Raw genomic sequence first — 26,924 nt, forward strand, 5'->3', positions numbered from 1 at the left:
GAATGCTGCGCACAGGATTGACACATGCTCAGAGGATACCAGAGAAGATGTTCCATCTCTTACAAGAAGTAAAGTGTATACTATTGGTAGCTTTTTTTTGTTCTTGACTGTCCTTTTGTTAACTTCTCTCGTGACAAAAAGTCTTGCTCCTGAAACGGATCCTTTTAAGAGCTGTGGGTTTTGTTACTGCTTCTACCTTCCAATTCTTAAACGTATATTGTTGTTAGTTGTATTCCTGGGGTGTGCGACGAATTTTCCTGAATGTTTAAAATCATTTTCATATTATTTTAGAATTACGAAATTCTTTGAAAAATTGTGAGAAAAGATTGAGTATGGAAAACTGCTTTAGTAATTATCGAGACTCCGAGAGAACAATTTGTGATAAGGAAAATAATGGTGATTAATCAGGCATAATTAATTTGTCAATTGACTATAGTCAGCAAAGGGTTCATTACAAACATTTAATTATCGATATTGAATTTCAACGACATTAATACTGCAAAATAATGAAGTTCGGCCCTTTTTAAAATGAATTAGTAAGTAAATAGTTACTTGAACTGTTTTGTATAATTTATTGACGATATTTATTTTCGCATAAACGGCAGCGACTGCAAACACGTTAATAATTTATCCCGGAATCCGTGGAAGATAATTAATTCTCCAATTAGTGCAGAGCTCAGCTGTCAAACTCAATCCGGGTTAAATTAAAAGCGACACCAGTTGAACTTACAAGAACTTGTCCTACTCAAGTTTCGATCGCCCTAAGTTTCATGGCGTTTGATAATTAACTAACACTTTCACGCTGATTAATTATTGTTCCCTGGACATCAGCCGGACAACGAAATTATTCTGATTATTATCTTATTGTAAGTGCTACTGCTAGAAACGAAAAATTTGTGTAAATAAATTTTTTTAAATTTATGATTATTGAACAATTCGCTTATTATTGCTATATATATATATATATATATATTGGTAGATATTATGTTGATGTAACGATTAAGTTCGAAGTACATATTATTGATTACCTGTCCGTTTCATGAATATTTTGCCTCAAGTAAAACGATAATCAAATCGGAGAGAACATTTCCTATTGTCCATCGAAAAATATTTCTATGTTTCCTGCCTTTGTTTCTGTCACACAGCCGATGCCGCTTTTATCTCCCCTTTTACTGGCCCCGAATAACAAAGCGTTATTCTTTTTTTATTGCGCCTGTTATTCGTCCGGGTTGGCTATTGTTCTCAGTTTCCTGTAAACAATTCGATGAAAAACGAAGTTCCTATTCGCATAACGCTTCCATTCATAAAGTTGTTCTATTCTATACACAACCTATTTCCACAGTTTGTATTTTAAACATGCTTAATATAAAGCATTAATATACATAAATTTAGTATAGAAATTATTCTAAATATGTCAAAACAATGAACACGAAAATATTGAACTTCCTGGTCGATTAAAAACATAAATAAATTTTTGCAAAGTAAAGTAGTGATTAGAAAAGAAGCTTCGATTTTTTGGAGTGACCGATACACCGGAGATCCTTTTGCAATGATTATGAATTGGATTAAAGGTTTGTGTGTAACAGAAATGATGCAACTTTTCGTCGACGCTATCGATCATAGAATCGACTGCAAAGGTGGCAGGCTGAACGAGGAAACCATATGTCAAGCCGGATCTTCCATTCAACAGAGGCACCAACAACGAGCAAATGTTAAACTTTGATCGTAGCAAAGTTCGTGGAAGAGTATCAGCTGAAAGTTTACTTCCGGACGATTGCACGTTTGTTCCCGCTCGCAAAAAGTGTTGCATCTCATGCCTTTCTTTGCTCTGTTTCGGGCTTACCGTCAAGTTAGTAGATCAATCGCCTTTACCGACTTCACACTGCGCTATAAACTGTGAGAAACTTGCTGACGTCGGACGACAAGCATAGACCATTTTTCAAGCGTACGCACCGTGTTTATTTAGATTGTTTCTAACAAATTCCAACTTTCGACGGAACCATTTATATGAATAAAAACTTCAGATAAGACTATGCAGCATACAAAGAGAAACTTTTTCATCAGTCCATCTCAAAAAAAAAGTTCAACGAGATCAAATCCTAGGTGTACGTTCTCTGCGGCTGGTACAATGCTCACTTTGTTGCTGAAGAACTTTAAAGGGAATTTTGCGAATGTATTTATTTTTTCGAATCTTCGTATTGTGATTTTTTGCAAAACACTGGCAGAAAGTTCTGCAACAGCTTATTTGGTCTAGTGTAAAAATTGTGATTCTGTGTGACGGATGGTTGAAAAGAGAGATTTCAAGAAAAATGACGGATGGGATGAAAGTATTCCGCTTTGAGGGTGCGCTACCACTTCTCTATGTTCAAACGTGTCAGGGGATAACCCCTTTATGCCGTTCAACCCCTTATTATCTGCGAACGAGAGGGATATCCTGTTATGAGGCATCAATGTGCACCAATATCTTATTCGCGGTTCAGTTAGACGAACGAATCCCGGGAGGAGCGATATCGTACACGATAGCTCGCAATTTCGTCAATATTATCGAGAAAAACAAACCTCCACTGAGTTCGATGACCTTCCATTTTCATCGATCAATTTTTCTACTTTTTTCCTATTTTTCCCTATTCTATCCAGGACGTAAGTAAGTGCGATGAGAGCGGCGTATGTAACGATTTCCTTATCAAATATATCTTTCTTGTGTCTCTGGGGGTTTGTTAGAGGGTTGATTTAATCCTTCTGAGTGACTGCAACATTCATATATAGCTTGAGTTAATTAATATTAGTAGTAATGGATTTATGAATGAAAGTTATGGTTCCTCACTCGCTGATCCCACCCCTTAGAAAGTCAGATTGATCTCTGTAGTAGAAATTAAATTAGTGATGTAGCTGATACTGTTGTTTTAATTGTTTCTCATCCTTTGATACCACCTTCTGTAACATTGGATTTCTATATGAAAACTTAGTTAATAACATAGCTAATAGAATCTTAAATAAAATAACGCTTGACGATAAGGATTAAAGAGCTTATTGCAACCCATACAAGCTCAGCAAACCAGAAAATTAGGAAACAACACTGTATGTCAGTGAAAACACCGGGTTGTTCATTTTTCTCCATGAGTATAGGGATTGCAATCTTGGTCAGAGGGGTTGATTTAACGTCCCCGGTTTTTCTGCAGGAATTCCTGCTGGCAAACTGTCCGCGAACTAAGATTTATCACGTGTACTCGATAAAAATGACCTGATAGAAAGTTTCGGAGTTGTCTGCCGGTTATAAATTGTTGTTCGAAGCCGAGGACGTAACCGAGTCTCGTTGTCGCAATTACTCTCTGGTGAAAAGCATCGACAACTCGGTAAATAACGGTCAAAGAAACCATTTTTTTGTTTGGAACCACGCTTACGGCGGAAAAAGATCCATAACCACCGACAGGAGATGAGAACTGGTACGCTTTTCCACCTGTATATTTCTGAAAGCGTGCGGCAGTCGCACGTTTAATCAAAACTTAATTAAGTCAAGCGCTTTTACCAGAAAAATCACGAGACCGAAATTTGTTCATCTCTCCGCTTTATGACTTCTGAACCACTTCCACTAATAATAATGTCTCCATAAAAAATATCTTGGGGTTGAAAAGATTTATACAAAACATTGGTTAACTCTTCACTTTATGATTTATCGTGAACATTTTTTACTACTGATAATGGCTTCATTAAACAATTGAAATAAATACCTTAGGGATGAAAAAATACCCAAAAATTCTGAGACTGAATATTGATGGGGAAACTCGGTGGGTTAGTATGATTTCTTTTCATACGTGTTCCTAAACACATATTGGAACAAGTTTGGTGTAGCCTGCGCTTGTTACGCCGCGTTTGTCCGAAACAACCACCCTTTCTACCGGCCACTCACGTCCGGTCGAGTCTGCGTTTATTTCTGGAGCCCGAGGGGTTGCTGAACTTTAATCCAGACCGCAATTACGTGTTCTTTTGAGCAGGAAACCGAGCGGCGGTGTTAACGTCCGCAATTTTCAGCAATGTGAACCGCACGAGATTGGAAAAATTCTTTCGGGTCTTCTCTCATTCCCACCTGCTGCATCCGTTGGGATAGAAAACTATTTTTCCAAAACGTCAAGTTGTGGAAACAACGTTTTCTGCTTCAATTCCGATTGCAATCGTTCAAAAAAACGTTATCTCGAGTTTCGGATTCCTAGAATTCAGACATCATGATATAGTGTTTGTTTGCTTTGGGATATAAATAAAAAATAAGAGAAAGAAAATAATTACCAGTACCTAATGAGACTAAATTATCTGTGGAGTAATTTACTATCCTACCTTGACACTTTATGAATTAAAAATAGCAAAAAATAAATTGTAATAGCAATAAGAAAAGTACCTAAATGTTTTGAGATCTTTTGATGAGATAAATAAGTTATATATAAATTAAAATACCAAAGGAAAGGTTTTTCTACATTTATGGAACATAAAAATCCTGCAAAATGCATAAACCACTCAGCAATATAAAATCTAACGCGAATCCGCTTTATATTTGATTCTTCAAATCGACGAAGCAGATAAAACTTTACTTGAATCTCTGTTTCGCTGACGTTTGTCCATAAAAATCGGAATTTACATAAAATTCTAGTCATGCCGTACGAGTTGAATGGCTTTGCTGACTGGATGTTCAACATAACTTCGAATCGCGATTTTATTATACCCAGAAAATGTAATACGACTCTAGAGGAATTTTAATTCGATTTTCATACAAGTTCCTGATCGAAACGAATCCCGATCGAATCAAAATGATTGAAATTCCAAGCTTCCGTAAATTCGCATGAATGTCTTTCAATTTCGCGTGGTTCGTCATAGAAGATATTTGAAACGCGGGATTATGAAACGGGATGAAGCACTGCGATATTTAATTATCGTCGATTCTGACGCTATCATTTTCTCTCTGTGAATTTCCTGCCGCTTTCCATTTCCGACTGATCGCAAACAATTCTGGCAGGCGATCGTTGTATTATCAGCTGATATCGGAATACGTTGTAACATTGAAATAGTCAGCGATTATTAAACATAAAAGATCACTTTGAGCAATCGTCAAATCAAATGAGACATCGTTCAATAGAAAAAGCAACGAATGACTGAATTGGTTGAATATATTTCTATCTCCTTCTATTACCACAGTTGCTTCGATTTAATTATTTCTAGCTTTACATTATGGCTGTAATTATTGATTAAAACAGCAGGAAGTGCTCTTTGATGCGCCATTAAATTTCAAAACGTTATTATCCGGATTTTATTCTGTCAACTATTAATATTATGAACTTATTACGAGTATCGTAGCTAATTATACGGCGTTCCGGAGGCTCCTGAGACGAGATTATCCGCTCCTCTTGCAGAAAGTTTTTCAAACGAGACATCGTAAAGTGTTCGAACGAGATTAGACGTGCCAGCTTTTATAATCCAACGAAATAGAACGAATGCTAGTGTGAGCGCATCGTAAAATCGATCGCTTGCGGCTTCTATCACCTTTTCTTTCCTCTTCTCGTTTGCTATCGATCCTCCTTTTTATTTTATGCGGTCTAAAAAATGATTCGTATTTAATTTTTTCCGGTCGCTTTGTCCTCGATTTTTTCAGTCCCTATTTCTCCTGTATTTTCACTCATTATATCTGTTTATCCAATAGCATGTCACAAATTTCTAATGGATCTTTATAAAAAAATAATTCAAATGATTCAATATGTCCTCTTCATTCAATTATTCAGTGAAAGACGAAATTAATATCTGAAAGAAATGTGACCTTCTTAAAAAAAATCAGAGTTTTTAAGTTTCCAGAGATGGTTCAATATCCCCTCTGAGAGAATAGTAATTTAATTACTCAATGAGAAGTTGAATTAATATTTGAAAGAGTTTCATGAATATTATTTATGTTATCTTCCTAGACAATAATAGACTTTTTAACTTTGCAAACGTGGTTCAATCTATAGCCTGCCCTGAGAGATTAAATTAATACATGTAAGAGCATCATGAATATTATTTTTCAATTAACCTTGTTAATTAGAGGATGCTTTCACAAACCCAACCCTCCACTCATTCACATGCACTGTTTCTTTCCATGTTAGGCTCCTACGTGTATCGGTCACGATGTTTGCGTCTAGTTTAATTCAATTAATGGGACGGTGGAAAGTCAGGGTCAAATAGGGGCTGATCGAATGTATAATGAGACAGAGGGTGGTGGGCAGGGGGTAGCAATTACAGGATTCGATTAATATTGACCCAGTGGTAGGACCCGCGGTGGCTTCCCCGATAACGAAATCAGAATCGGAAATGGTAAGAGCGATCATGGGTCGTGTGACAACCTGTTAGAGGTTGCGAATCCTATTTAAAATTCATTTGATTCACCACTGATAGTCTGACATCCCTCGAAACCTTACATCTGCAACCTGAAATCATTGTCATTGTTAGCAACTTTCTGAACAGATTTTATAAGCCCGATAATATTTAAATATAAACAAATAAAATCCTAGGATAATTATTACCGTTTCACTATTTAAAATCCATTTGAATCGCAATCCACGGCCTGATCTAAAATTATTGTCATTGTAAACTTGCAATTTCCTGAACATTCATGCATGCAGGAGGATATTGGAATTTAAAAAACAAATAAAGTGCTAGGATAATTATCCCCAAGGTAAATAGCGGTGATCCGAGTCGTGGGTCGACATGAGAGAAATGTCAGGTACCTGTCATCGCCCACATGAATCCGTTAAGGTGAGCGCACCTAAGCCAGGTAAGGGAGCTGTTTTACAGACAGTCCAACGAGACCCGCGGCGTAAAGTGGTATTCCCAGTGATCAATATCCTGCGAGAGGGGCAATAGAACGTGAACGAAGGCGTTCATGCGACGGCGGCATCAGCCGGCTATTAATTGGTTTACTCCGCAATGTGTCATCCCTTAATTAATACCCTCGAGGACCAACAAAGGCGCGTTGTTGCCGACTTAATACGATGAGTCACGTGCGGACAGTCTTATAGCATTGCCAACGAATACACAGACTTCGCAACTTTCCCTCGAATACCACCCCCATTCGATCCAATTATCCTTTTTTTCCTGTCAGCCCCTGAAACACCACCTCTTCTTCTCCGAGAAGAATTTCCAAGTTTAATCAGCTGGCTCTTCAAATGATTTGTAATATTTTTCTTTCTGAGATTACAGGTCTACACACCTTGCTCCGAAGGAAAGATCATGCTAATCCTATGATTTCTGACTACATAGAAAATATAATTCCCCTTGATAACAAAGAATTGGAGTGTGAAATAAATCCTCGGTAACTGTAGCTGAAGTTTACACATGGGAAACTCTGCTAATCCTAATATTTGCATTTGTTATGAGTACTTAACCAATCAATCCTCCTCTCTTGTCCACCAAGAAGAATTTTACGCTGTAAGTTTATCCTTCCTCTTCAAGTAATTTCTAACACTTTTCTTTTTCAGACCGCAGTTTTACACACCTTTCAAGGGAAACTATGCTAATCCAATGATCTCTAACTGCCTAGAAAATATAAATCACCTCAATAATCAAGAATTAAAAAGAGCAAAGAATTTCTTTGTAACAGTAGTAGCAGATACATATAGGAAACTATACTAATCCGGAAATTTGCATTTGTTAGGGGGCCAATGGATGCAAAATAATTCGCATCTTCGAATCTGCTCTCGGTTTCCCCGATTTGCATTTAAATGCAGTCGCTAAGGGAACGCGAATTCATATCAACGATGTTGTATTACTACGATGTTCGTTTTCCGTTCGATTTCCAATATTTTCTATGCGATGCAGAATTCCCATAAGTTTCCGAGAGGGAAGCAACCATTTCATTAACCATGGGAATCACGTTCCAAATTAATGGGGCAATGCGAAGGACGTTTTCCACGAGAATTATGAGTAGAGAGCTCGATTCAAGTTCGAAAACTCGAAAGCTCGTTCGTTTGGGATATTCTGACCGCAAAATATCGATAAACTGATGCCTTTTCAACGATACTGCTGGAGAAAACACCGTCGAACCTTTGAGGTTATTAAGGATAGAATGTCTGGCCATGGCCAAATAATTCTACTGCGAGATTTGAGACGAGTATTATGCGCTGTCAGCTGAACTGCGGATCTTCATACAAATATGGATCTCTTTGAGTTATTATACTTTCGCATTGTGCTCGTGATCAGAATCCTTGTATTCCTAATATTAATAGCTCCTCTAGTTTAGAAATAATTCCTCTACTTATAAATAGGCCCTGATTGTTTAATCAAGAAATAGCAATGCTGGTGATGAAGAATACCTGCAATTAACAGAAATTATATAATTGCTCATAGTGATATTTTAGAATTAAATTAAATTTTTTCTGGGAGAGTGTGAATTTTTTACAATTAATTAAAATTTTTCAGAGGCACCTGCTCGTGGATTTTACATTTCCCATTTAATTAAGCGGAGGTTTGCTTTTTTGTGACGAGTCGACACGTTCAAGCCCCTGGGAGCGGATTAAAACGGTGTGACTAATTAATTGGTTCGTTACACGGCGTCTTTGATCTGTTTACATTAATGCCTCCGCGAAGAAGACGCGGTTTTGAGAGTTTGGAAAGTCGGTTACAATTTCAACTGCTATTTTCATCGACTATTCTAAATTGATGTTTCATGAAATCTTGAATAATTCATCATTTTTGGCGGATCTCGAGAGCGCGGCTCCGCCAAACCCCATAACCGCATTGTAACTAATTCTCCTTGTGACGAGAAGAATTTAATTAAAGGGAATTTCCCTTTGAAATGATTTAAAACAATATATTTCATCTTCCAATCACACGAAATAGAAATTTTCAAGAAATCTTGGAAATAGAATGTCCGTTACTCGCAAGAGAAGCACCACAGAATTGCTTTTAATTAATAAAAATTGTAGAGATTTCACGGAGCCTTTTGCCGAGGAAATTCTATCATCTTCGTGATCTTAATAAAAGCAAACGAGCCTGTTATGATAACATCCTTCTGCCACCCTTGCTGTCACAGGAACTGAATGAGGATTCATCTGATGGTGTGATTAAAAAGGATTCTATATAAAAATCTTTCTCTTTCTGACAGCAATATTTTCTTGATAGATTTTACATTGGATTACACTGTCCACAATTAGTTTCATAAATTCCTCAACGAGTCTCCTAGAATATATATGTAGATAAAAGTATGCAGTCAATGATGTATACATATAATAATTGGATTAAAAAAATTATTACGTTCTTAATTTTATAATTTTCTCAATGAAGTTAACAGAGTACATTGACTAAACTGTATAGATTAATATGTACATAATAAATTCTTTATAAAAAATTATTTTCCTCCCAGAAAAAATTTTAGAGTTCCTCCGGCAGCTTAAGATCCTATAATAGGGTTCCTCGTTACTCTGAGAACAAAGCACATCGATACAAAAGCCTTTGGAAGACTCGCAAACATCAAACCTCCCGTAGAGTAACTACGCTAACAAAAGTCTCAGCGTCAAAAGTTCTATCATCCATGGCCGGTCGAGTTACCACTTGCAAGTAGTTGTTTATTTGAAGAAATATCGTGTGTCAGCGCATTAACATCTGCTGCTCGTTTAGTTAGGCAAAAAAATCCGTCAACACGGTAAGCCTTTCTGACCAGCGATTAGACGCGAATGGCCTCACCACTGGTGCGTGTTTATTTATAAAAGTATTAGCGGCACGCGATCCCAAGAGCCGCCAGTTATGATAGCGTTTTATCTCGGGCCTACCGCGGACGATTCAAGAGGAGCATTAAATCTGCTCGAAGCGGTTCAGACGAATTTTCAACGTTGACCTTAATAAACGCCACCGCGACGCCCACCTAGCCGACATTTTCACGAATTTATTTACAAGTCGCTGGACTCTATTTTTTTTATCTTTTCCGCCGAGCATCCGACTGTGTACCAGTCGCCTTGAGACTTTTCGCGAAGCATAAAAACTGCATTTTCGACGAATGCAATGACCAAATTGTTGCCGGGAATCCAACCACGCTGTTTCTCGCCAGAAATCTTATTTTTCTCACCGAGTCGTCACTATTAATCATGCTAGGCTGCGGATTTTTATGCACTAGCAGGTTCTAAATGCTTTAAAATTGCAAAGAAATTTTAATTGAAAAAGTAAAGGAGATTAAAAATTAATTTCATTTTTGCAACTTAATTTTGCTAAGTAACTAGATAAAAAATTAAGTATGTACATAGCCTCCTAATAATGCTGCAGATCTTAAAGTACTGGCAGTCCTTAAAAAGCTTTAATTACAAGGAAATATTTATTGAAAAATTAATAAGATTAAATATTAAATATTATATTTTAAATTAAATATTATATTTACTGCATGAACATTTTTTCTCTTATTTTATTTTTCTTAGCAGCTAACTAAGGAGCTAAGTGCGCATAAAGACTCGCAACCACCGAACAATATTTTCCAGCGCACCAGCATACTTATAAACCACTTTGCAGAAGCAGTGTCGTCTTCGAGTTTCAAAAATTTATAACAGCGTTATCTGCTTTCTATTCCTACAGAGTTACGTCCATCGCGCTCCAGCCGTTATCTCCGGATGATAAATCACAAGAATAAGATCAAGTCAGGTCTATGAAACTGCGTCCGAGTCGAGAGAGCTAACTATCGGTTTTCCTAGCTGGGAAAATAAGGTGTGCATCCGCGTCTTTTATCTGGTTGGGTGCGTCTCAGATTGTCTACCACTTCAGTAACGAATTCCTAAAATGAGACTAGAGTCAGTGTCTAAATTGGAAGGTTGGACTTCGTTGGACTCCCTCATCAGACTATCTACCCTCAAATGCTTGGGCTGACCCAGGTATCTCTCTAGCAACCGAATCTTCTGCTAAAATCTTATCTCTGCAGGAACACCGACGAACGAATTTCCCTCGGATTTTTAAACTGAAATAAACCGCGGAATTACTGAGATAAGTATCTAATATCCTATACACATCTCTTATAAATTGCTCATGCTACATAAATGGAGTGCAGCTGGAAATGCATAGTAAATTCCACATAATTGCGAAAACGGCGAAGCGTTCTGAGCCGTATACGGTCATGTACATTTTTAAGCAATTTTGCTCCCATAAAACCATATTGAACGCAGTCCGAGGAAAGCTTCAATCGTCTGTATATCTCCTGTATCTGATAGATAGTAATTCCTACTTACTTATCTTATGGCTTTCTTTTAATTTATATGTGATAAAGATAGTATATATATATAACTAACTCTTAAGTATTATTTGTCACAACAGTAAAATAGAAAAAAAATGTGAATTGTGCTGAGGCATAACATTTTTTTTCTGCTAAAAAGAAAATGCACAATACTTAGAATGTGAAATAATGTATTTTAGTACCATTTAAAAATATATGATTCACAACCAAGGATTTATTTTGACAAATCTTTCCCAGAGCAAACTCCTGAAAATCTTGGAAGACATATATTTGCATGAACATCCTCAATCCAATTTAACAAATCTAGGTGAGTACTCACAAGATCCCCATGAAAAAGGAATAGCAGCTCGTGCAGAAGCCCAAGATGATCTTCTGTTAGTTGTGCAGTCGTCGCAAAGCTCTCATCAGATCGGGGTTGAAGCCGCTTTCAATATCGTCAATTGATCACCGTTTGTGAGTGCCAGAGCTTTTAAGCATTGAAGACTCGCAGTTTCAAAGAGCATTGGACCGAAAGAGCGTCGTGACACCTGTTTACACGGTCACAGAGCGCCAGCCGACGTTTCGCTCGTAAAGAGACAGCCAGAGGTTTCTGTCGCCTTTGCTTTTCGCCGTATCGTAAACGGACAATTTCTGCGAAAACAGTAACGATTCTAGACCCTCGATCACTGTCTATTTATGCGACAATTTTCCTTGAACGATTTACCAGCCGCTTCGATAGTTGATCAGCTAGGTGATTATTTGAGATCTGTAAGAGCTCGTGTCCGTTATCTGAGGGATTAGAAACTGCTCCAGATGTTCTGACGAACTAAGGAAATTATAATGTAATCCCCAGACGGTGATGGTTCAATGAGATTTCAGGAGGTAGCTTGTAAACTAGTTGCTTGCAAGCCTTGACTGTGTGATCCTAGCTTCAGGACCTAGTAGAACCTTTAATTAATTGCTCGATGACAAAGAGCAGAGGGTGTAGCTATCTGATCCGACATCCATACCTTGGATCCTTGATGTAAACAACGCTGATTGGGTTCTTATAGTCATTCGAGGTACTCGAAGCTCATTTAACTGACCACTTTGGCCTCAGTAGCCTTCATCAGATCCTCGCGCCGATCCAGCACTTCTCACAAACACAACACTCAACTCGGCTGCAAGCAGGCTACATGCAATCAAGATTCTAACTAGTTAAAGAGTCTTAAATTAGTCTCGAAAAGTCTAATTCACCCACTCGAGGAATATTCGTTTCGGTTCATCGCTGATCACTGTAGAATAAAACTGTCCCTTGTATTCCCATTGGGATTCTTATCTGTAGTCCAGTTCTAGCAAAAACACAGAAGTCTCTGATAGAATCCGAGTTCACTGATCATCACTTGGTCGCTAGTATCACAGCCACCTGCTGAACCCCAGAATTAATTCAGAGTAAATGACGAGAGAGTTCGTACTGGAGGTCCTTCGGCCATGATCTGGACTGAGTTAGGACCAGCGATTAGCAGCCAGATGAGATGTAACGCGGTGTAATCGGGACTCGAGAAGAAACTAGTCTACACGTCCAACACCGGGCGCCGTTTAAGCGCGACTGCCTTGCTGCGGTGCTCTATATCGCATGATCTCACGCATGTCCGATTTCCGAGTTCACCTGCCCCCACCCCCCTAGCCGCGCGGCGCCGCGCGCCCCGTCCTCTTCCTGCGACGCCTCTCACTCGCCAACTGTTGCTTTCCGCGGATGATCGCACGGGATGAAAAATATCCGGCACGACAGTGCAATAAAGAATCCTTTGCATCCACAACACGCAAACATTAAGACCTTAACCATTCTTCTATATGAAAACGGTTTTCCCTGCGTTACTCAATTCAAGAAACAAAGTTAATGCTTCTGTTCGCACATACCAATTATTCAGGAGCAAAATAATTTTATATATGATCCCATTTGTTTCTCAAATCCTCCTCTTATAGCTTAAAGCTCGTTTGTATCTTATCGCTGTTTTCCAACGTCCTCACTGCACAATAAAGGATCCCATGCATCTGCAACACATAAACGTTAAGACCCTGTTCATTCATTCAAATTATTCTTTATTTGTCAGTCGACAGAAGGAACAAAATACCTGCTTGCTGGTACAAATTAGTTGTTCAGGACTTTAAATAATTTTGAACATTTTAAGCCTAGTTTGAGTCTCCTATCACAGTTTTTTGACTGTTTAGAATTTTCTGTGACATATATATACAACGCCGTAGATTCCTAGAATACATTAATTACCATGACTGGAGCGAAAGCAGATATGTAGAAGACGCGGTTTCAACTGATACGTAGACGATTTCGAGATTCATGGTGCAGTGAATCGGGTACAGATGAATGATTTATGAAGCCAACGAAACGAAATATGTGAAGGTAATTCCCTGACTTAGAGCTACAATTTCCCGTGATGAGGCACTAATAGTCGGAAAACACTCTGTTACTAATAATACACTTGCTAGTGAATAGTTGAATTTGTCACGAATGCAACCAATCAGAATTTTCGCCGTATCTCATGATCATCGGAAAAAAATACATATGATATTACCCGCACATGGATCTTGCACGAGTTTGAAATAATAAATGGACTTTTTGGAATTGTAGAAAGAATGTCTATCTGATTCTACAATTATTTTCAATAGCGGTTTAGAGAACTTTCAGATCCTCTACAATTAGGTATCGAACAGTGATAACGAAAGATGATTATTATTGCTGATTGCGCCGGATAAAGGGGGGCTGAAAGGATACATTAGGGAAATTTACTTTGAACAGATTCGGGCCTCTCGAAATACGAGAGAGCACGTGCAAGTATTTAGTGATCAATGATAACGATATTAACGAGGATCGACGATAACGGTGATAATGGACTCGCGAGCTTTGATTGCTCTTTTTATCGTGAGTGTCACTGCCAGAAGGTCGAGCCTTCCTGCGGTCTACCCTCTACGATTTCAGACATTCGTACGTTCTACAATTCCTGACTAATAAAATACCGTTTTACAATTTAAAAGAGCATAAAACGTCCTAGTGTGTGATCTCGAGTGAGTCGCTGTTCCCATGCAATTCCTATGATTTGTGTAAGGTGTCACGCACTTTTTAAATTGCTATTTGTCCGTGTTAGTGCCTCAATCACGCGCGGACATTGTTTGCTCGCGTACCAGGACGAAAAAGAGAGAAAGAAGAATCAGCAGAGAAGTTGCGTCGAATAACAAATTCCATTCGCTCGAAACGTGCTAAGTGGAAGATCAAACGGGCTGGACTCGAATATTCAGTTTCATACATCAATGAAGTTTATCCGCGAGACTTCCAGTAACTGAAACCCTGCGGCTTTTCGAATTTACGGAGCTAATTCCTGCTGGTCAAACGATGAGGAAACATTTGGCACGCTTTTCAATATCGCCATATCATTTAGTACTTCCTAAAAGATATAAAAACTGTCAATAGAGATGTACAGAATAGTATGTATTAGTAGAAGACAGATAAATAAATGAAATGAAATAAATAAATGAAAAATGTTCATATAAACTTGTGTCCGAAAATGCTTTGTTGAAAAGATATAATCGTTCAAAATTTTCGTAACCGTTGGTTTATAAAAATATGGTAAAAACAGAGGATCAATTTTGGGAATTTACTCCAAGTGCATTTATTATTATTTCCAATACAGCTAGAATATTTGAAAGAGTTCAACAATCACTACTTTGACGAATGAATTTTCGAACATTACTTATAATTGCTACAACAAATCATAAATATCCTTGAAAGTTTATATTTTTTCAACAAAGTATTTTCGTACATAAGTTTATATGAATCTTTTTCATGCCAACCTTTCTAGACACCCCCTGTATGTCTTGATAAAGAAAATTTTAAATATTTTCATACCTTTAGACTATCTACAAGAAACAATTAAATATTTCACCAAATATTGGCGTGACACTAAATCACCATATCATTTAATTCTTCCTAAAAAAATATAGAGACTGTTAGATTTTATAAATGAAGTCATATCTTGATATAAAACATTTAAAATGTTTTTATACCTACAATTAAATATTGTCCTTGTAATAAATTTGTTTGATGATCTTAATGGCGATGATAAAGGTCCATTAATTAGAAAGCAATTATCCCTTACAGGGTTAAGTTTCTTATTGGTAAGAGTACTACATATTTGTCCTTTAAAGCTATCGTCGCACCCTTAGCTTGTATATATACAAAGCCGACAGCGGCTAATTAATCTCGTAATTGAACCACGCATATATCAGTTCAACGATAACCATCCGCGTAATCCAGTTACCTTACTACATCTCTATCTGTAATCTGTGGCGACATTATCGTCCGCATCGATTGTTATCAATTCGTTTGCTGATAATCGTTCACTGAGTCGAACTGCGCAGTTCCAAGTACCCTATCGCTGCACAGTGTTCTGGAAACCGGATTTCGTGGCTACAACGACAAACATCTTTATATCAATTGATTTTCCAAACAACAAATTTCATTACTATAAACAGTATTAATTTTAGATTATATAATTGCCTACATATCTTCATGGGAATCGTTAGGAGCTGTCAGCCTAACTGATTTTATTGAATCTCTTACAAAACTTGCACAATATGGCATCTGAAATTTGCATAGTACTATTTCAACAATTGTTGGCGCATCCACATGTTTTTTTTCATTTTCAAAAATTTTGTAAATAACCGTCTAAATTAATATCAATTTTAGGCTGATAGAAAATGGACACAAAATTACTTACTACAGAATTAAATAATTGAAGCATAACAAAATACACTATAACTTATAGTAGAAACTTGTTTTAAAGCTAGAAACGTTTTCTACTAAGACTTTTACCTTTAGCAAGTATAAAGATAGAGAAATGTACTTTGACCTCGAAAAACCACTTTCCGGATTCACTATGATCTGATAAAGCTATCGTAGATCACTAGTAATGCTGTTGTCTGGTACTTGATAATTGTTTCCTGACAATATATTTGTGTTATTGTTAATAAATATGACAAGTGCAATAAGAGCCACGATAAGAGCAGAAAAATATTGTGTAAAAATACTATCTTGAATGTGGCTTATAATTAATAACTGAGAATGCAAAAAGTGAGACTATTTGAGAATGCCAATAAAAACTGGAAATCAAGTACGATTAGTTTAATAATAATAATTAATTTTAACTGAATCAAGTTAATGAAATGAAATATTAAAAAGATCGTATAGCAGAGTAGTGACCGAAATAATAATTAAATGGCAACAGCATGCTTGTAAAACGGTATTTAATTCAAGGCCTGGACACTTTCGCTCTCTACTATGAATTAAACATGGAGCGTGACACCTTGTTCCCAAACGGGGGACCATAGAATCAGTGTGGCAGACAATAATAGTCTCGACGAAACGAAACCTCACCACACAATCCATTTTTACACCTTTCACAGTCTGCATTCGATTTAATTATTCCAAAACATGCATTCTTCTCTGAATACTTCACCATAAATTGCTGGATCCTCATCTTGATACCCTACAACTAATATTAAATTAATAATGGGATGTACCAAGGATAGAAAAGGATAAACAATTTATAATAGTTCATATATTTCCAACATACTAAAAAATATTTTGAAAACTCCTACCTAAGAGTTACGCCAAAAGACTGCTCAAGCTTTACTAAGCTCTTTTCTAACAATTATATGTATAAATCTGCCTAGTATTCTTCACACTCACCCAACCTATACTAAAGTACAACAATCTCCTTATTAAAAATTTCTTCAAATATATCTAGTGAACATATATCATTTTAGAATTATTTTGAGAGTGCAGGTCACTATTTACTTGCCTATCTCTTCTCTACCTTCAGTGAGAGGTCAATGCTCTCAAGACACAGTGCGGCTAATTTGCTCAAGATCATTGTCCAATCAGGAACAATGGTATCGTCAGCCGCGATGATCTTCTTCGAAGAAACCTCTCTAACTCCATTCTCGTTCGCTGCTAATGCAAGACATTGTGAACTTAGCGCTCTCATCTTGCTAGCCCACTTTTCCTGTCACTAAGTAGCTCTCAGCTGAAACTTGAACACTCCTCTGACAAGGGGAAACTTTTTACAGTACTAGCGGCTACCTCTGGCAATATTATTCTAACATCGTTTGTCAAATCTCGTTGCAGAGTTGAAACTGAACTACGCCAATACCATTAATTAAAGTACCTGATACATTCCATCCTCCATACCTTTTCATGCACACAGCTCTGTGCACGATCTTCTACACACACTCTCTACCTCAAGAGAATTCGATTTTTAGATAACGCGAGATCAATACAAATACAGAACTATTTGCTTAGAGGGTAATCTCCCTACCTTCCTTGTTGATAAAGTAAATTAATCTCTATATTCTCTCAGGTTTATCTTTCTACTTAAATAAGTGAACCATATACCTCTATTAGTTCCGAGGAAAACAATAACAAATTCTGGCTAACTTCCCGAATGGGCTACACTTATCTTAGTCATTAAATGATTCTACTGGTAAGTGATACACTAATAAGGAATCTGTATCAATTAAAAAAATAATTATTATATAAATCTATATCGAGATGCTTATTTTTTAGAAAGTTTGCAAATGGTGTTCGAGAAACTGTAGATAGATTAATACATATTCCTAGAACACCAATAAGTCCGCGAAATCTCGAATTTCATTCTGCCCCACGAGAACGTTAAATATGTCCCTCATGGTGAGATGATGAATAGTCTCATTAACTCTTCCGGCTATGTAATCCTGGATGCCCGGAAGTATGTCTGGTTTAATAATGTCCACCACCTTCGGCGTAAGCTGCTGGAACACCTGCAGACAAAGGGGCACTATGTCAATTAACCTGTGCAATATTTGTTTCATCAGAATAAGTTGCGTTCAAAGAAAAAATTTTGATAATTCAGTTTTTCATTATTTAAATTAAAGAATACATATTTAATTTTGCATTAAAAAAAGACAAATTCCCAAAAGATAGTTGATGAAAGTGGATCAAATGCATTTCTCCCTGACTTAATAACATGCCTTGCTCATGATTCTGGAGAGCTCTTCATCCCCCATAAAATTCTCCAGCCGGACATCGAGGGAATCTAGATTGAAGTCAAGGTCAAAGGTTTTTAGGTACATGCCCCTGTTGTATCCCAACATAGTGTTCACATAAATCTGAAAGTCGTAGACATCGGCATTGAATGGGCCATCCCCGAATAGGTTGAGCATGTTCCCAACGACGCCGGATATATTATAAAGGCCTTCCACGAACACATGTGGAATGGAAACGTTGGCGGTGATTGTAGGTCCTAATAGGGAAAGCTTTGCCTTGTTGATTACAAACGTGGAGAGATTGTGCAGTACCAGATTCTCGATCACCAGAGTCACGCTAAAAAGTTCAAATTGATCAGAAGAAGGTATGTGTTTGGCTTGAGGAGCTGAAAGCCGATTAAGAAAAGAAGGTAAGGTGAATGACCGATGATTTGGTGGTCGGTGAACGATAGAAGTATCTTGCACTTACTTCCCTATCTCTGGATTATCAATGTCTATATCAATCTCGTCGAGTTGAAGCGGTTCCAGTGGTGGAATTCCGAGCTCCGGTATACCGTAGCGCATCCGACCGCGAAACTTTTCCAGGAATCTCCTCAGTTTGAACTCGAGCCCCTTGGATGTTGCGCTGTCAACTGTTCTTTCGCTGATTAGTGCATGTTATAAAAGAGAACGCGGGGTATCATCGTGCCTTAGTTACTTACTAATGCCGGTGGTCGCTCTGGTAGCATTGATTAATAGGTTCCTCGGCTTCTCCACCGCGCTACTGACTGAAAAAACAAGATACACTAAGTTCAGTAGTTATTCCCGTTGAAGTTCTCCTAGTCACGTTCGCAATTGCCTTTAGATAAAGTGATGCGGCAAACAACTGGCTAGGGAGCGGACCTGATAAGGCTTACATCGTTGTAAATTGAACGAGAGTCACGGAGACACTTGGTGCACCAAGAAGCCCGCTGATATATCGCTAACTATGTTATAGATAAATATCGACTACGTGAAATTAAATATTCAGTCTAAACTGAACAGGTTTTGCTTGAAACATTTTTCTAAATTCTGCACGCATCGGTTTGTACTGAGAATGCTTGTTCAGTGACGAGCACCTGACGTGTATTATAATGAGTTACCATGGATATTACAATTTCTCCAACATGCACAGTATTACTGAATTTAGAGAAGGCTGTGTGAACACATTTCATAATCTCCTCTACAATTCTAAACGCAAATCAAATATTTACTATATCTAGTAATTTCGATAACAATTTCTTTAAATTAATGACGAATTCATTAGTGCACCTAATATCTTTTTAATTTCACATCAAGGCTTATCTATTCTAATTAATTGAATCATCTTCTGCATTCAAACTTCTGTTTAACCCGTTCATAGTATTAAAAGTCAGGTTTCACACAGTTGAATGAGAACAATGTCCCACAAAAATAAAATAAAAAATATAATAACAATATACAGTGGCGGTAATTAAATAAAATATCGCCTACCGACACTGTACATTAAAAGGTAGTATAAGAAGCGCGTTAATAAGCAGTCAGTGAGAAAGTATCGAAATTAATGACGCCGATAACGCTTGGTGATTAAAATTATTTCACCGGAATCTATTCAATATCAGTCTTCAACGGTCTACTCAGCAACGCCATGCAGATATTCATTCATTCCTAATCTAAAACTACACGAGTGATTAATCTCATTCATGAACAGGTTCCGAAATGTATGGCCTCCGGAATGCGTTTGAGGCGGTTCCAAGGGAGCGATGGTATAAAAGACTGAAGGCTTGGAGGAGGGATTTAATCCCATACTGCATTATCTAACGGGGATTCATGCACTCCTCTTCTCCTGAAGAGAGAAAAATATTTCGAAAACGAACCCGAGCGTCATCACTCCGCAGGGGCCATAATCTAACTCATGGGTTATAACGGATTTACATAAAAACGATCAATTTCACCACCAAGCCGAGCCCTTTCTTCGCAATCGGTTACATGAAATAGCGTATGTGTTAGCGTCGTCGTCTGTCAGCGAATTGGCGTTAACGTGTGCGATACTGAAGAGTAAAAACGGCCACCGAGATTGTCCGTCGTTTTCGCAATCCTTTGGCCGATTTAGGAAACATAGTTATTCCATCCGACAGACCTATTAGCGGGCCGCAAGTTTTACAATGCAGTGTCGCGATTAGAAGCGATGCCATAAGCCTGGAAGAGATCTAAAAGCTCTCGCGTGTACCTGAGACTTTCGAACATGATTCCGTCAAACTGTTTCTCGTTACATCAGATCTCATTATAATTCGGTTTAATGAATTCTGGGCCAAGGGAACCTCACGCACGGTTGGTCAACTGACCTGACGTACTAGGTCATTCCATAAGTAGTTGGCATAAATAGATATCGTTCCAGTTAGACCGTTTTGGTCACGAACCTAATTATTCATACATAATCACATGTTACGTTTACGTAATAATTAATTTCCTTTAAATTTTAATAAACGACTTTACAAAATTTACAGAGAAACAATTAAATTTCAATAGCAGCTGTACTAAGTAAAAAATGTTGAAGTGAATCAATGCTAATTTCTATGATTTAGTTTTAAGAGAATATGATTTTAAAAAAGTCTGCTATTGTATAATAGTTTTTGGATTGTCCCGCAACCTTTGGCGCAGAGATGGACAATACGGTTTTGTAAGCTACTGATGGTGAACAGAGATCACTTGTAGCGGAACCAGTTTGAAAACCCTTTGATTTCTAGGCTTGGCACGAACAAACTCTCACATACTGTAATCCGAGGCAGTGTCCGTCACACGGTGTATCAGTTCTGTTTGTCGTCGCATGATTCCAGTCACTGCAACAAACGATTAAACCTACAATTTCCTCTGGAATAACGACCAGCACATGCTGCGCCGTTCTGTAATAGAGAATCTGTGCCAGTGGCCATCGAAATCCGATCGAGTTTTTCGCAGGAAGTTGGACCATCCGGTGACAGTCTATTCGAGGTGCAATAATTGCGGCAAACCGACAAATGAACGATTAACATAATTATAGAAATTTGAAAAATAATAACGATATCGCTCGACGAGCCGGAACGTATCATGCCACGTTCGTTGTTAAGAAATTGAGCTCCTTATTATCGTTGCAGTGGTATTATTCAGAATATGTATACGTATGCTAGACAGAAAACATTCATTACGTGTGCATTTATTAGTTCATAACTTTTGCATTTAGTAATTGTCAATTTTCGTTCATTGGAAAACTTTAAATGCACATGTAACAATAGTTTCGCTTAAACCATGTGCATGGTTTGCTTGTGTAAGATTCATAAATATCATCTGTGCGTGCTTTTTCCGGCACTCTGTCTCGACGGCGTAGCCCATTAACTTCAATTCATTCAAATCCTCGCGTTCTTTGCATAACCAAATTGGATGTAAACAAATCAAAGTTGTCACGATAAACTGTGTCGCTTGAAAAATTATCCAACTGATTGATGGCAATTCCAATTATTTCGAAAACAAATTCAAATCAAAAAGATTTAGAAAATTGGATCGGATGAGTGCTTGATCTATATGTATTACTACACTATGAGGAAGAACAGTATTACCGAATAGTGATCGTATGAAAAAGATAAAAATAAAGATCACATGGATCTGAATAGAACGTTAAAATCTAACGCTAAAACACTTAATAAAGAATTTCTAGGGACAGTCTAAATTATCGTTCTAGAGTAGATTACAGGTTTATGGGCTATTCGTCTAAACCGGATAATTTATATTACCATTTTCGTGACGCGCTTTCGCTGGGCAACCGAATTAATTGCCGACCGCTGACAGTGACCGCGCGAGCAATGCGGAATTGCCTCGCATGATGCAGCGAAACCTTTCAAGGAACGCGAACAACAATTTCCTCAGAAAGTCGGCAGCAGGGCACATACGACGCACACAGACAGAGCACATATCCAGATTCGCGTAACATGTTCAAAAGGCGTAACAATGAGAGCATAATGAAGCAATTCCTGTCGTGCTTCCGATGAGAAAATCACGGGAACGCGTACAATAGACTGATGCTTCAAGAGATGACAAAAAAGATTATTATGTGCGAGCTAACTTTTTGTTTCGGTACGCGATTCACGCTTCTTTAACGCAGCCAGCGATTCCGTTGATAAAATTGATCTGATTAAAACATGACGGTCTTTTGCGAGAGCAATTATGTAATTTATCTGTGACGGTAGTCTTTTCTAAGCAATCGATGGATATATTATTTTAATTTAAATTCTGCTCGTCAAGAAACTAAGTAATTAAATGACCGGTATTTCGGAGAAGACGTCTTTTCCTGCTCGGAACATTTACATTATGCGTATGAGTAATAAGCGTGCATATAAAAACGAACCTTGACTTCACCGCGACATATTGAGAATTGCAAGGTGTGCACATGTAAAACGTAAAAATATTTCTTCTCTGCTAGTTTTCAGATTCAAATGCAATCTTGTACTTCAAGGCTGCGCGCCGCAATTAAGAAGTTACAAGTAACCAATTCAGATTTAGAAGTTATCTATTATTATCTCTATTTTGCTTTGAATTTCAGACAATATGACAGCCATGTATCATCTATAATGTACAAAATATGAAAATAGTATACTGATCTGACTAAAGATTAAATCACCTCCACACTAAGGCAATTTCTACAAATATCTTTATGCTTCGAGACGATACTTCAATCTTTTTTAGAATCGTTGCAGTATTTTTTTTCTACAATGCTATTAAAGTCAAACAATTCTTTCAGACTACTAGAGGCTTTCTCAAATTTCTTTTCCCCGATTTTTATAAGATCTGTCCAGATTCCAGAAAGATGTTCGCGCGACAGATATTAAAATGGCAATAAAACTTAATGGAGACTTGAACGATGAGAAAGGGAAACTCACGAAAATTAGTCGCACTCGTCGCGACATTTTCCAGGATCGCTGGTAGAGGTGGCTCTTCACGTTGTGAATAAACGCATTGTACGGTCAGAAGGACCACCGCGAAGATAAGTGATTGCAACCTCATTGTGTAGCGAAGAAGATAGGATGACACTACTTGAAAACGGTCAAACTATCGAGAGGCTCACGCGCGACGAGTCTGCCATTCATTCGTTCCAGTCACGAAGAGGCAGGGAAACCGACTGGCAAGATGAAAGAGCAATCGTGCACACGCTGCCGTCACGCACACGTGCATACCAATGTCGTAGTGTCTGTCTGTGTTTCGGCCTCGTGCCGGGCATCGTTGCTCGGCGAAAGTGAGTGTTACAAGGTGGTTCTTATACGCTCTACCCTAATTATGGTCGCTGGATCATAAATCTCCCCCAAACCCGACGACGTTGTAGAATGCAGAATTGGAGGGATAATGGAGTGCCGGAGTTGCAATGTTTCGACCTTCTGTGATGGCTTCTTTCAGACAATGTAATTGCTTCTTGCATGCTGGCAGTGTGCCTAAAAAGATTGTATGTTAATATAATTGTTATTTTAGTAAGATAAATAAAAAGAAAAAAATTATGTTAAGAATTATGTATCATGATAAACACTGTAAGTGCATTAAGACAATTGTGTCTTAATAGTCACATGACGTCTAAATATTAATTTTGTTCGCAACTAATGAATGATAATATTTAGTAGAGGAGAGTAAAGAAAGTGATTTATTCCCCAGATTACTATATTATTGTTTAGCTGGAATTCGAAGAATTTCGTTTCGTCCTTCACCGTATCGTGTTGCATTTCTGTTTGAGTTTGACCCGACTGGAAAACGTACTCAAACATAAACAATAGATGGAGGCGCGACCTTACCACAAGGAGATTGTGATGTCAATACCGTATACGAACGTCAGGAGAGATAAGACTGTATCGCCGTGGACAATCTACTTTCGGTTGAAAGTTGCCACCGAGATCTGTGATCTGCATTGTTAATTGTTCTTACTTTATGTATATCTTGAAATTCCTTGAAATATCTTGAAGATATCATACCTTGATGAGATGGTATTTTTCTATTATGCATTTATCCACCTAAAAATTTCACAATATAGAATCTTAATCATTAAAAGATAGCAATCAATGTATAGCTAGAAAACAATTCATAAAATGATTATTTGCTACTGTCTACTAAATAGTTTGCTAAATTACCTGAATTTCTGAAATATTGACTTTCACCCTCGTCTTCTATCATAATGTATTTGTTTACCTACAATTTAAGACATTATTTTTTATTTAATTTATAAGTAAAAAATAATTAGTTATAAAATTACCTCTTGCTTGGATGGTTGTATTTTTCAGCACAGCTTCATGTCCCAATTATGCTATAAAATAATCTACACTTTTTTTATAAATAAAAAGATATTTTAAACAATTTACCTTAATTTTGTGAATGTATGTATGCAAGTTGTATATGCTCACAACTTCTTCAGACGAATTGAATGTTCCATACAACGGTTATATAAACATAATCAGCATCTTCTTAGAAATGATTTGCATTTTCTAAAACATGATCCATACTCATTAAAAGATGATCTATATCGTGATGAAATTGAGAAAAAGTTGTCACGAACCTTTCACATTCTCTCCTGTATAACCATTATTTATATATAGGTTGTGCCGTATTTTTTCGAAATATATTCGAATTCAGAAAAATTGTATCATCGAATATTAATAGAAACCATGCAATTCTTTGAAACGTGCATTGAATATTTCATAAAAAATTCATCTGTCACCGAAACGATGCATCTATTAGCCGCATGACGTCCGGCATTCTCTCTGAAAAATTTAAAATTGTCGGTTATTAATCTCAATATGTATATCGCAAAACTGTACCTGTTTCGAAGACAGCAGTTTTCCCGAGCTCCTTGTATAAAAACGAAAACAGATACACCTATATCAATCGTGTCATTTGATAGATCTAGCCTATTCCTACAGTTAAAAGTAATTTTAAGAAATATTCTAAATAATTTGCACAATCTACCTGCATTTCACACCATCGGCTGTATCCCTTTCAAAGCCGGCGAGAAAGAACACTAAATGCAGGAAACATAAAAACACTTAATCATAGAAGTTACTAGGTCAATAGCACTTGTTCCACTGCTTCAAATTTATTAAAAATCCGTAAATCACTTAAAGTAAAGGAAAAAATCTCTTGGTTTTATCACAATTATTTTACAAATTAATTAGGCACTATACAGATATTAAATGATTAAATTAATCGACGCTAAATAATTATCGATAGATTAATCCATCAATTAGAACATTACAGATGCGCCCACAAAAAATAATTGGGTATCTTGATGTACTTTCACAAAGTATCACTGCGACATCTTCAGCACGTCCTTCGCCAACACGTGCGTCCAGCGAGTGTTAAAGAATCAGCAGCGCCCCACTTGATCTGAAAAGGATAAACAAATATTCCGAGCAGAAAGCCCGCGGAGAAGGGGGTTATATAATCCCTTTGTTCCTCATGGATAATATTATTACAAAGCCGACCCATTGCTATCAATTTTTCATTCATGAGTTCATCCCCCAAATTGACGTCCGCCCCATCCCCATTTGTTAATATACAGTGCATATAAATCGTCAAATGTGTATAAGTAGATGCCAATAGCTTAAAAGCGTTTCATACAACGACATGTTATATTGTAATCAAAAGACTGTAAGCACGTGTTAGAATAGGATTGTGTATATGTACCGAGAATCTCTTATCGTATAATATATATGTCTTTTAGAAATTCGTATCGTATATGTTTGTTTTTTGAAATTCCCACAGATTTTTAAACAGAATAGTCATAGACTATATCCGCGACATCTAAATTTATGGTAAAACACTTTCGCGTAAAGTAATTATCGATTGCGTTAATCGATTCGTCCTAGTGACTTTTGCATCGTGATGTATTTTTGGATTTTTGTAAGCCAGGTATTTATAATTAAAATTTAAGCATTGTACCGGAATTCTATTGATTTTTCTAGATTTTTTTATCGTACTTTTATTCACAATCTTTATTAAATAAAGACAAAGATAGACAACCTAGCTTTATGTCACACGACTCCCACCAGCCCTCGTTCATTCCTCTCCTGGACGTGCCACTGATCGGACGTAAGAACAATTCGGTATTTTAATAATTATTTAATTATTTATATAAAATCAAGTGAATCGTGATCATAATGTTACGTTTCGAGGCTTAGCTTCCTCTACAATTGATAGTATTCGTGTTTTTTTTCTATATTATGAGAGATTTATGAGATTTATAAGATTTTGCCTACACTTAACGGTTTTTTACGACCATCTTTCTTAATTGCTTAACAATATAAAATCGATTATGCTCTTTTCGTGTTTTCTCGTGAAGTTTCTTGTAATTTTCGTACTTTTTAGCGTTTGTACTTCGACAAATGTATGTTAATGAATTTTTCTAAAGATTTTCGGGCGATCGTCTGACGCCATGGGGGGAGGATGATCATCTTCGGAATAGCTCTTCTTTAAACCGTTTAACGTTTGAAGAGACGCCATGATAGATCTCTTCGCTGCAACCTCCACATAGCAACAGGTGAGTGGTCCATTGAATAATTAATTTTTAGCATAATAGCGTCAGTGTCTTATCGCAAATGTGACAGAATGATAATTAAAACATGGGTTTTCATTATTTATTGTTCGCGGCGTG

At 37.2% G+C, this 26,924-nt stretch overlaps 2 protein-coding genes across 19 annotated transcripts in view; both read right to left on the bottom strand.

The window, feature by feature from the left end:
- Nucleotides 1-17,090, bottom strand: part of LOC117220955 (parathyroid hormone/parathyroid hormone-related peptide receptor) — a 34,407-nt gene extending 17,317 nt beyond the window's left edge. For 2 of the 17 annotated variants that reach the window (XM_076522428.1, XM_076522429.1), the window contains exons 1-9: nt 16,847-16,947; nt 16,552-16,740; nt 16,062-16,189; nt 15,751-15,830; nt 15,258-15,656; nt 15,096-15,176; nt 14,375-14,634; nt 13,312-13,445; nt 11,538-13,231 (exon numbers count right to left, since the gene is read on the bottom strand). The gene's annotated coding sequence lies outside the window, so the exon portion shown is untranslated. Of the gene's footprint in view, nt 1-11,537; nt 13,232-13,311; nt 13,446-14,374; nt 14,635-15,040; nt 15,177-15,257; nt 15,657-15,750; nt 15,831-16,061; nt 16,190-16,551; nt 16,741-16,846; nt 16,948-17,049 lie in introns of those variants that run through there. The other 15 variants (XM_076522425.1, XM_076522426.1, XM_076522415.1 and 12 more) reach the window with 15 other exon arrangements.
- Nucleotides 16,792-23,435, bottom strand: LOC117220957 (uncharacterized). 2 transcript variants are annotated; one of them, XM_033471461.2, is made up of 6 exons: nt 23,179-23,435; nt 21,043-21,108; nt 18,973-19,038; nt 18,741-18,903; nt 18,257-18,608; nt 16,792-18,046 (listed from the first exon to the last, which is right to left on the bottom strand). In XM_033471461.2, the coding sequence occupies exons 1-6, from the start codon at nt 23,300-23,302 to the stop codon at nt 17,864-17,866; spliced, it is 954 nt and encodes a 317-aa protein (XP_033327352.1). In that variant the 5' UTR covers nt 23,303-23,435; the 3' UTR covers nt 16,792-17,863. The 2 variants fall into 2 exon arrangements, with proteins under 2 accessions (XP_033327352.1, XP_033327353.1); XM_033471462.2 differs by lacking the exon at nt 21,043-21,108 and having other exon boundaries at nt 17,760-18,046; nt 23,179-23,434.
- Between the last annotated feature and the right edge of the window lie 3,489 nt (nt 23,436-26,924).

Source organism: Megalopta genalis, chromosome 5 (assembly GCF_051020955.1).
Source record: "Megalopta genalis isolate 19385.01 chromosome 5, iyMegGena1_principal, whole genome shotgun sequence".
Classification (NCBI taxonomy): domain Eukaryota; kingdom Metazoa; phylum Arthropoda; class Insecta; order Hymenoptera; family Halictidae; genus Megalopta; species Megalopta genalis.

Coding starts and splice junctions, on each gene's coding strand:
- LOC117220957 (XM_033471461.2), bottom strand. CDS start 23,302: ATGAGGTTGCAATCACTTATCTTCGCGGTGGTCCTTCTGACCGTACAA. Junction 18,904..18,972: donor CAGAGCGACCACCGGCATTA/GTAAGTAACTAA, acceptor GCGAAAGAACAG/TTGACAGCGCAACATCCAAG. Junction 18,047..18,256: donor TCTCCAGAATCATGAGCAAG/GCATGTTATTAA, acceptor CTTTGTCTGCAG/GTGTTCCAGCAGCTTACGCC.